The 12,340-nt window shown below is 37.5% G+C and overlaps 1 protein-coding gene across 3 annotated transcripts in view; it reads right to left on the bottom strand.

Moving 5' to 3' along the window:
* Window positions 1–12,340, bottom strand: part of DCDC2 (doublecortin domain containing 2) — a 226,629-nt gene that overhangs the window by 19,686 nt on the left and 194,603 nt on the right. The window contains exon 10 of one of the 3 annotated variants that reach the window (XM_063451677.1): window positions 11,937–12,075. The exons of the other annotated variants lie outside the window; for them this stretch is intronic. Coding sequence (XP_063307747.1) covers window positions 11,962–12,075 — 114 coding nt within the window. The 3' untranslated portion in view covers window positions 11,937–11,961. The remainder of the gene's footprint in view (window positions 1–11,936; window positions 12,076–12,340) is intronic. 3 annotated transcript variants of the gene reach the window in all.

Here is a 12,340-nt window from a genome sequence, read left to right as displayed (position 1 = left end):
GCAGACAATGTAATATAGCAGCAGGAAATGCTAGCAGAATGCTTGATTGTATAGGGAGAGGTATTAGCAGTAGAAAGAGGGAAGTGCTCATGCCATTGTACAGAACACTGGTGAGACCTCACTTGGAGTATTGTACGCAAGTCTCTTATACTTTAGAGAGAGTTCAGAGAAGGGCTACTAAACTGGTTCATGGATTGCAGGATAAAACTTACCAGGAAAAGTTAAAGGATCTTAACATGTATAGCTTGGAGGAAAGACGAGACAGCGGGGATATGATAGAAACATTTAAATACATAAAGGGAATCAACACAGTAAAGGAGGAGACTATATTTAACCCCTTCACGACGGGTGACGGACGAGGTCCGTCATCCTGGGGATGCCCTTAACGACGGGTGACGGACCTCGTCCGTCACGCGGTAAAATTAACCCCAGATCGCCGCAATCGCGGCGATCGTGGGGTTAATGGTGCTCCGGTCTGCCTCTGCATTAGAGGCAGACCGGGAGCACCGGATCGGGCTGTCAGAGTACATGTGCCCGCTCTGACAGCATGCCAGAGCGGGCACATGTGCTCTCTATACTCACCTCCGCCTCCCTGCACTTCCGGGTTCAGTGTGAAGTGCAGGGAGACGGATCTTCAGTGATCCTGCCCCCTGGTGTTAAAAAAAAAAAGTTAAATTAAAATCCCACCCCCCCTTTACCCATATTAATAAAAAATTAACCCCTTCCCTGCCAATTGATCACTGACTACAGTGATCAATTGGCAGGGATTACATTTTAATATGATCTGATTTTTTTTTTTAACCCCTGAGGGTTAATTCTTTTTTTTTTTAACCCTCAGGGGTTAAATTTATTTTATTAATTAATTTAAATATTTTAAAATTATAAATTTAGCTAGCTGGGGAGGGTGGAAGTTAGTGGGGAATTGGGGGATTTAGTGTTAGGCTAACTAGGGGTTAACGTTAAAAAAAGTTTTAAAATAAGCTTTAAAAAGTTAAAAAATTAAGTAAAAAAAAAGTTTTAATAACGTTTAACCCCTTAACGCCGTTACGGCGTTCCATGCCGTCGCGCTTTAAATGGGCTTTAAAGCCGTTGCGGCGGCATGGAACGCCGTAACGGTTTAAGCCCCCAGGAGCCAGCAACTACTCACCTCCGCCGCGATCCTCTTCTGGGGGGCTGCCTGAGAGCCCAGGCAGCCCCCCTCCGGCAAATGAGGCCCCCGGGGGCCATGTGATCGCTCTCAAAGAGCGATCACATGGCCCCCTATAGCTGGCTATGGATCTGCCAGCAGGGGGACTGTTTGAAATATCAGACAGTCCCCCTGCTGGTAGGAGGTGTAAAAAAAATAAAATAAACATGTTTAAAAATAAATTAAATATATTTTAATATATATATAATATGTATATATATTATATATATAATATATATACATATTATATATATGTAACGTCATGCAACGTGTATTTTAATATTAATATAAGTATATAAATTAATATAAAAATACACTTAGAATGACGTTACATATATATATAATATGTATATATATTATATATAATAGATGTACATATATATATTATATATAAATACGTATAATTAAAATAATAAATAAATAAAATAATAAAATAAATAAATAAAATATTGAAACAAAATTTAATATAAATTATATATGCATATGTAATTTCATTCTAACTGTATTTTGTTATTAATATATATATATCGGTAACAAAATACACTTAGAATGACATTCTATATATATCTATCGTTGTATAAAATACAAATAACCGCAAATATATATATATAGATAAATACATATAATTACAGAAAAGATTACATTAGTATACACGTAGAATTTAAATACGTATAAACTCATATATATTAAAATTCTACGTGTATATTTAAATAATCTTTTAACGTAATTATGTGATTTGATTAATTAAAATTTGATTGACATGCCTGACAACACAGGGAGAAAGTGCAGAGAATTTAATTCGCAAGCACTATATTTGACCCTGTAACTCTCCAAGACACCATAAAACCTGTACATAGGGGGTACTGTTTTACTCGGGAGACTTCACTGAACTCAAATATTAGTGTTTCAAACTGGTAAATTGTATTACAACAATGATATTTTAAGTAAAAGTGACGTTTTTCGCATTTTTTACAAGCGAACGGCACTTTTATGGTCTATATTATTGTTGTAATATGTTTTACGGTTTTAAAACACTAATATTTGTGTTTAGTGAAGTCTCCCGAGAATAACAGTACCCCCCATGTACAGGTTTTATGGTGTTTTGGAAAGTTAGAGAGTCACATGTAAGGCTTGCATTTCATTTTTTTCACATTGAAATTTGCCAGATTGGTTATGTTGCCTTTGAGAGCGTATGGTAGCCCAGGAATGAGAATTACCCCCATGATGGCATACCATTTGCAAAAGTAGACAACCCGAGGTATTGCAAGTGGGGTATGTCCAGTCTTTCTTAGTAGCCACTTAGTCACAAACACTGGCCAAATATTAGTTTTTTGCTTTTTTCACACAAAAACAAATATGAACGCTAATTTTGGCCAGTGTTTGTGACTAAGTGGCTACTAAAAAAGACTAAACATACCCCACTTTCAATACCTTGGCTTGTCTAATTTTTCAAATGGTATGCCATTATGGGGGTAATTCTCTTTCCTGGGCTACCACACCGTCTCAAAGGTAACATTACTAATCTGGAAAATTTCAATTTGAAAATGGAACGTTCTATATTTGACCCTGTAACTTTCCAAAACACCATAAAACCTGTTAATGGGGGGTACTGTTGTACTCGTGAGACATCGCTGATTACAAATATGCGCATTTTTTTGCAGTAAAACCTAACAGTATTATGACATTCACAGCTAAAATGGCAGACGGAAATACAAATTTAAAAAAAAAACCTTATTTTCTCATCCTTTTTTTTATTTTATTCATAATAAATTATGTTCCATATATGAATAGTTAATGATAGATTAAAGCCCTGTTTCTCCTGAACAAAATGATATATAATAAGTGTGGGTGCATATAATTTGAAAGAGGGGAACTACGGTTGAACAGACATATAGCGCAAATTCCAGTTTTTGTTTACATTTTGTTTTGATCAGAACGTGCACTATTGACTCCGTCCTGAAGGGGTTAAGTAAAAAATAAAAAAAAAATAAACCCTTTACCCAGTCCAAATAAAAATTAACCCCTTGCCTGCCAGTCTATCACTGCCTACAGTGATCAAAATACAGATCACAGTATTATACTGTGATCTAATTTTTTTTTAACCCCTGACGATTAACTTTTATTTATTTTTTAACCCTCAGGGGTTAAATTAATTTAATTAACTAATTTAAATATTGTATAATTAAATATTTTGCTAGCTGGGGTGGGTGGGAGTTATGGGAAAATGGGGAATTTACTGTTAGTGCTGCTTACTGCTAGTTAGGGGTTAACGGTAAAAGAAAAAGCTTAGAAAAATGTTAAATCTGTAAAAAAAAGTTTTACGAAAGTTTAGGAAACTTTAAAAAAATGAATAAGCAAAACAAAAGTTTAAAAAATAGTTTTAAAAAGTAAAAAAAAGTTTTAAAAAGTAAAAAAATACATTTAATAACGCTCATTACCACTACACCTGGTACAAGCTAGCGGAAAAATGATCCCACGCTAAGGTTCAAAATATGCCTTTTGAAATACCCTGGGATGTCTTCTTTAAGAAATGGTATGGCTTTATGGGGTATTTGGATTATATAGCCTGGTAAAATACTCTAAAATGGGACATGGGCACAGCGTAAAAATGTAAAGTGTGAAAAAAATGGAATGGCTGTGTCCCAAATGTGCCCCTCCGATGTCCACATATACCTGGCAAAGGTACATACGGGGGTATTTTTGTACTCAGCCGACATAGCTGAGCAACATATAAAGTATTATAGAGTGGTGGTACACATAAGGTTTGCAAAATATACTGTGCAAACTCACTTTGTGTGTCAAAAAGGCAGAAAAAACGCTTATTACCACTACACCTGGTACAAGCTAGCGGAAAAATTATCCCACACTAATTTTCAAAATATGCCTTTTGAAATACCCTGGGATGTCTTCTTTAAGAAATGGTATGGCTTTATGGAGTATTTGGATTATATAGCCTGGTAAAATACTCTAAAATGGGACATGGGCACAGCGTAAAAATGTAAAGTTTGAAAAAAAATGGAATGGCTGTGTCCCAAATGTGCCCCTCCGATGTCCACATATACCTGGCAAAGGTACATACGGGGGTATTTTTGTACTCAGCCGACATAGCTGAGCAACATATAAAGTATTATAGAGTGGTGGTACACATAAGGTTTGCAAAATATACTGTGCAAACTCACTTTGTGTGTCAAAAAGGCAGAAAAAACGCTTATTACCACTACACCTGGTACAAGCTAGCGGAAAAATTATCCCACGCTAAGGTTCAAAATATGCCTTTTGAAATACCCTGGGGTGTCTACTTTAAGAAATGGTAGGCCTTTGTGGGGTAGTTTGAATTTAAAACTTACGAAGATGCTTGGAAATTGCACATAGGTCCAGCGTCAAAATTCAAAGTTCTGTAAAAACTGATATGGCTTGGTCTCCAATATGCCACTGTAGCTTCACAAAATAGTGCCAAAGACATTCATTGGGGATGTCTTTTTACTCAGAAGACTTAGCTGAGCATAATTTGAAGGTTTTGAACTTAGTGGCACATATGAAATATACAAAATGCCCAGCAAAAATGCAATCCGTATGTAAAAAAATGCACAAAATTATTTTTTACCACATACTTTGGCATATATTGGTGAATAAATGGGGGCATGCTAAGGCACAATATGCACCTTATGATATACCCTGGAGTGTCTACTTTTACAAATGGTAGGCCTTTGTGGTTTTTTTTTTGAACAGTCAAACTGTTATAATACCCCAAATGGAAGCATAGGCTCATTAAATCCGTCTCTCAAAATTCTACTGTGAATACTGAAAAGGACAGGTCTCCTGTATGGCACTGTAGCTTCACGAAATAGTGCCATAGACATACAATGGGGGTGTCCTTTTACTCAGAAGACTTAGCTGAGCATAATTTGGGGGGTTTGAACTTAGTGGCACATATGAAATATACAAAATGCCCAGCAAAAATGCAATCCGTATGTAAAAAATGCACACAATTATTTTTTACCACATACTTTGGCATGTAATGGTAAAAAAATGGGGGCATGTTAAGGCACAATATGCACCTTATGAGATACCCTGGAGTGTCTACTTTTACAAATGGTAGGCCTTTGTGGGGGTTTTTGAACAGTCAAACTGTTATAATACCCCAAATGGAAGCATAGGCTCATTAAATCCGTCTCTCAAAATTCTACTGTGAATACTGAAAAGGACAGGTCTCCTGTATGGCACTGTAGCTTCACGAAATAGTGCCATAGACATACAATGGGGGTGTCCTTTTACTCAGAAGACTTAGCTGAGCATAATTTGGGGGGTTTGAACTTAGTGGCACATATGAAATATACAAAATGCCCAGCAAAAATGCAATCCGTATGTAAAAAATGCACACAATTATTTTTTACCACATACTTTGGCATGTAATGGTAAAAAAATGGGGGCATGTTAAGGCACAATATGCACCTTATGAGATACCCTGGAGTGTCTACTTTTACAAATGGTAGGCCTTTGTGGGGGTTTTTGAACAGTCAAACTGTTATAATACCCCAAATGGAAGCATAGGCTCATTATATCCGTCTCTCAAAATTCTACTGTGAATACTGAAAAGGACAGGTCTCCTATATGGCACTGTAGCTTCACAAAATAGTGCCAAAGACATACAATGGGGGTACCGTTGTACTCAGCAGAAGTAACTGAACACATAATAACACTTTGTACAGGAATAGCACACAACAACTTTACAAAATACACATGAGAAGTTCTTTGTTATACGTTTGTGTGCGAAAACCCCCCAAAAACACAATTTTACTCCAATATTTAGCAGAGGTTGGCGGTAAAATGGCTACGTAGAAAGTGTCAAAACAACCTTAGGTAAATAGCCTGTGATGTCTACTTTATATAAATATATACTTTTGTGTGGCAATTTTGTTTTATTTTATGGCTATTAGGCTTACAAGACAAACATACCAAATTCTAAAATCACTCCATATTAAAATTTTATTTTACTCCTTGTGCTTTGTGACCTGTAACTACCAAAAAAAACTTAAAATCCCAGACACATTATATATTCTGTAAATCAGAGCAAATAAATGAATTTATTTTTAATTACTTTCCTTAACCTGCACTAATTATGCACACATTATGATTGCAAAAACTGTAAAAAAAAAACAATATTTTTCATTTTTTTTGCATTTTTCTGTATTTTTTTTATAATAAGTAAGCATTTATATATTTATATGTTATATCAAATTAAAGCCCTTTCTGTCCTTTAAAAAACAGTATATAATATGTGTCGGTGCAATAAATGAGAGAGATGCAAATTGCAGTTGAATGCAAACAGCAAGAAAATGCAAAAATTGCTTGTGTCATTAAGCGTAAGTCAAGCTTCTGAAGCTCTGTCCTTAAGGGGTTAAAAGAAGAAAATCAACCACAACAAGAGGACATAGTCTTAAATTAGAGGGGCGAAGGTTTAAAAATAATATCAGGAAGTATTACTTTACTGCGAGGGTAGAGGTTAACACAGTGAGGGAGTTTAAGCATGCGTGGGATAAGCATCAGGTTATCCTAGACTTAAGAAAATTGGGCATACTAGATGGGCCGAATGGTTCCCATCTGCCGCCACATTCTGTGTTTCTATGTTACCAAAATATGAAAAATTCCCCAGTTACAATTTGTCAAATTAGAGCACCACAGGGAGTGTAAGCCCCATGCTCCTGTTCAGCAGTCTACACTTTGTAGTCTGGAGATTCAAATCTCTAGGAGTTCTCCACATAAGATAATGCATGAGTCAATTTTAGCAACTGAATTCACAACTGAATTAACTACTGATACCAGCAGAAATTCAAAAAATATAGTTTATTATCTGCACTCAAATTTTTGGGGGAAACAGAAAAGCTACTTATTATTTTATCAATAAAGTTGATGTTTTGCTGTATTTATTTCAGGTTGTTAATTTTTCATGTGGATGGATATTTAAAGCAGTAATTATATAGTATTTGTACTCATATGTAAAAAACAATATTTTTTAAATGAACTCTTGGGCACCATATTAACTCCATCGGAATTAAGCTATGGTGCCAGAGCGGGGCCTGACTGGCTAGCCAAGCGGACGCACATGGCATGAGCTCCTGAGCTATATCGGGGGAAAACACAATTGAATGCAGCCGAGCAGCGGGTTTTCACCGCAAAACCTACGGGCTGAACAGGGGGGACTGTGCTGATCCAAACGTGGAACCGTCCGGGTCATCAGCTGTTACCCTACGGCGGCCTACAAGCTTATCAGGCGCCGGAGAGACTGCCGCTCTCCGGTGCCGACTTCCGATACTTACAGCGGACACCTGCATCCCCCCCCCCCTTTGGACCGGGGGGGTTATCCCGGTCCCGGGAGACCGTCCCCGACTACACTCACTGCATCTTGAGTATCACAGCAGAGCAGCATCCAAGATGGCAGAGCGCGAAAGCAACCTCACTACTGAGGCCTACCTAGCAGCCTCTCAAGCACGGCTGAATCTAATCTTTGAAAGGTTTTGGGCACAATTGCAGGCACGGCAGGAGGTCACACCAAAACGCCACTGACACACAGCTGAGCCTGCGATATCGCAGACCTACCTGCACAATCCTGACAAGCACCCAAAGCCACCAAGCACACAGATGAACCTGCGGCGCCCTCGCAAGACAAAACCGCAATCAATGAGGAAACGTACGCCTGTCACCCCACGGATGATTGCAAAACCCAGTGGAAAGAGCGTGGGGACAGGTGGCAAAGACAGAAGCCAAGCCAACAGGACCCTGACATGCACAGCCCCACAAGATGGCGGACCTGAGTGCAGGAGCACTACGAGGCACCCAGACACGGCACAGCCTCACGTCCTTGCGAGAGATACAGACCAGCATGACACATACCCACTGCAGAGCGACCAATGACCTCCCCACAGACTGGGCATTGGATGAATGGGCAAGAAGCCCCGGACTGTCTTTCGGCGTTGCAGACCCGGTTTAACCTGGTGGACTCCCGACATGAATATGCTTGCTTATATGCCCCTTGCATGCCTCCACTTTAACTCTGCCTCTGAGACTGATGCCTGGACACGTTCCCTACCTAACACCCAGAGCAGCAAACTACTGAGTTTTACATGCTAGATATCAGTAACATGCTTTTGCTACGCATTACCTCCTTCGCTGCAAACTCTCCATGCTTTGCACAACATCATAGCAGTACCGGTACATCTTCCTCACCTACACTGCGCCTAGGGGCGCACTGACAGTACTCTTCACAGCTTGTTTACCTAAAGTACCGCCTGCTATATTGTCATATATACCTACAGATTTAGCTTGTTTGTATTGAATTGTAAAGAGCGCAAATCCTGATATGTTGCTCTATAAAAATCGGGCTGTTTTCTCTCTCTTTTGATTTATCTATCTATTTTTCTCTCTTTTTCACATGCAGACCAACTGTTAACATATGCCTTGTTATAATCTAGTCAATGCTATAGAGGCAGGGTGAGCTCACTCGATATATTCTGCACATCTAGGTTCGCTCCCATCAGACAAGCTTAATATGCATAGATTATTTAAGATAGGAACACTTACTCTGCAAAATCTTACTCTTTAAAAATTGTGCTGTTTTCTTCACATGCTGACCAACTGTTAACTAATGTTTTGCCATGAACTTGTCACTGCTGTTGGGGCATGACAAGATAAATTGTTATACTTTCATGCACTCCAAAAATAAAGAATAAAAAAAAACAAAAAAAAAAGATATGGTGCCAGGAGGTCCCTGGAGCCAGTTTACCTTTAGTGGTTAAATCATTCATTAATGGTTTAACCTAAAATTCTTGAACCCAGCACCGTTTTGCTTTGCTCCTGTCCTGATATCAGCCAACTGTTTGACCCATAAAGGCAGGCCGGCACCTGGGACCTCCTGGCACTTAACAATGTAATTCCAATGAAGTTGTTATGGTGCCTTTTGTGTTCCTTTAAGAATTTTTATTTTATGTTCAATAAACAATCCTGCATTTTGTCATTTCCATCTTTCTCCTCCAGGTGTTTTAAACATCCCAAAGACTCTTGGTCACGGATGTACAACTGATTGGATAATTTGGATTTTTATTGATATTTTCATGTTTTAGATTCAGCAACAGTTCACAAACCTCACAATTTCATAATGGTAATATACAGATGTGCATGGTGTTGTAATAAGGGAAAGGAAGATTGATAAAAGTACACTCCTAAACTTTCTTGCAGCTATTTGTGTGCTAATGTCCTTGTCTCTCTCTCTCTCTCTTTGGTTGTTGAAAGTAGATGATGGTTTAAGTCCATTAGGAACATTTAGATTCATTTTCTTTCTGTTTTTCTTTTCTCCCATACTCCAAGTTGTTGGAATGATACTAGATGATATTAGAAATACTTGCCACGGTGATCTATGTTCTTCCATATTCAGTCTAATTCTTCAGTCTTTCTTGGGATGCTATCATATAAGAAAAAAAAACTCTTGTTTGTGGAATGAGTGAGGTGAAAAACTGCTCTCTAGAATTTCTTGTTAAGGTTCCATGATGTTTAGACACAAATTAAACAGTGTGTGTTATCATCCTGAACAGTAAAAGCATCATACGGTTAGTGTCTGCACCATAGAATACATATAGCATATTAAAATGGAGTCACATCTGAATGTATAAAATGACTCAACAGACAGTATTATTTTTTCCACTATTAAGGGATCCAAGTTTTATGCTATATATCTATATACATTACTCCGCCTCCTGGGTACTAAGATGATTTGAAGGCAGTCCTGCCACGTATTTGTAATGCTTACATGAATATATGTGGAACACAACTGCAGATAACTCAGGATTTAGATTAATGACTAGGATAGTAGAGAATAGTACAGGTACTGTATCTTTAATTCAGTGGTGGTTTGTTTAAACGGAGTAAGCAGCTTATGATAGGTATGCAGTATAACAGAAAGCAATTTACCAGTCCATGGAATCAAGTAATTAAGATTTGTAGGTTGCAGCAGGTAAGAGTTAGTTTGGAGTGAGAGGTAAGCAGACTTGAAAGCAGGCAGAATCCAATACGGTTGATATTATTACTTAGCTTTTAAATGGAGGAAGTCCAGGTTTGCCTAAGTTCTCCTCCGGGGAGGAGAGAGTTTTTTAGCAGTAAAGAGAAGGTCCTTTTACATTCCGTGGTCGAGGTGAGGAGAGAGTGGGGCAACAGTTTCCAGTCCGGGTTCGATACACAAAAGGGTTTGAAGATACTTGCTTGCCGGTTTTGATATTCGCGGTAAGGCTTTTCAATAATCCAGCGTTGTGAATCTGGCGCGGTCTCCCTATGTAGCGTGGAAGTGTCAGGGTAGCGGTAATGCCGGCAGTTAAGACATGACAGTATTGCAGGTTTGTGAAGCTGGCAAAATGCAGTATTTGCTGTGATTGCGTCAGTTATATGCCAATCCAATTCTGCATTATTAAGGCTGTATTTTGTGTTATTTGTTGTGCTGTGATGTATCAGTCTGTGACTGTTACGAAGATTTGACTTGAGATCACTGTTTCGCTCTGCCAAAGCAGTTATTCCAAGTGTGGTATATGTTGCCATTGCCATTATTGAAAGATTGCGCTCCTTGGCACATTAAAAGTAAATGCTGTTTTTTGACAGATGATCCTGTATTTTTGGCACTGATTTTTTGGCCTCCTTGGAACTGCCAGTTGCCTCATTACGTACTTACTTTAAAAACTTAAACATTCTGAATTGTCTGACCCCTTTTAACTCCATATTTGACATCTGCCAATTAATATAAAATCGTTCACCTTCCATTTGTTCCTTTGTAATTGCGATTTAATTACTCCTTGTTTATGTCTTATTGTTGTTATTTCATCCATACGCCTATAGATCAATTTTGTGGAATTTTTTGGTGCCAGTTACTCATTTGGAGTAATATATTTGATTCAGTCTCCAACTCATGAATACTCTCCTCTCTATTTGGATATTGTCTGAGTAACCTCTGATTTGCTCTATTTGAGTTTTTTTACAGTTTGTTTCTATTTTACAATTTTAAATTGGTCTAATCATCATTTATCTTGCTTTTGTTTTTATCGTGATTGGATCGTGTTATTGCATCTATTATATTTTGTAATACAAATTTGTTTGGGGGAAGACTATTTTTCCTAGGAAATACATTAGATAACGAGGAGAAGAAATGGTTAATATGTTTGTTATTATATATTTTAGGAGATGTTTTCTAAAAATAGTATTTGAAGTTTCATCTTTAAGCATGGGTTTGTCAGTGGTAGATACATGATATATATACACTTTGATGTTTTAATCCATTGTCAAGTATGTTATAACATTAGGCCACTTTACATGACTATATTACGAACGTATTTTTTATTATATGTAAATAATTAACCAATCAATATACCTTACTATGAGTTAAGTAGCTTGTTTTCAATTTAGTTTGCTGAGGACTTCATAGTTTGAAATATAGATGTGTGCACCATACATTGTTGGTTACCTGTAAGGATAAAGTCTATAATCATTTGGTGGATTTTATAATAAACTTAGGTGTTTTTGTTCAATAGGTTTCCTGACTGAGAACAACTGAACTTCTAGTTATTGAGATCCTTATAGCAATAGGCACCTCTCTGTGGGGTATTTACTCCACTGACATTAGAGATATGCCTTAAAGCTAGTTGCATAATATTACGAGATGAGTGAAATTTCTCGGTACGTGGATTAAAGGGCAATTGAAGCTACTGAGGTTTCTTACCCTTGTTTTTATTATTCCATGGCTTTTATGATGGATACTGACGCTTGTCTAGAGAAACAGGTGAATCTGGCTCATCCAAACTTGTATGATGTGCAGATAATCTTCTGTGGGTTTCAGGGGGAGAGGAGAAAGGGAATAACTGGAACACAAACACATAAAAGAATAATATGAGAATTATTAAAGTGCTAAAAAGGGGGAAGGCTTGAGGAGATTGAGACACTTCGAGATGACTAGTCTCAAAGTATGTCAGCTAAAACATTAGCCGAAAAACTAGGTGTCAGTATTTAGTCTTATTTACTATCTATTGTGACATACATTTGTGTATTCCTACGTTTATTTCAGCTTTGTTTTTTTGATACAATTATTACCTTGTAATAATTAATAATAATACATTTTTTGTTTAA

Source organism: Pelobates fuscus, chromosome 4 (assembly GCF_036172605.1).
Source record: "Pelobates fuscus isolate aPelFus1 chromosome 4, aPelFus1.pri, whole genome shotgun sequence".
Lineage (NCBI taxonomy): Eukaryota > Metazoa > Chordata > Amphibia > Anura > Pelobatidae > Pelobates > Pelobates fuscus.
This window is presented reverse-complemented; position numbering and strand designations above follow the sequence as displayed.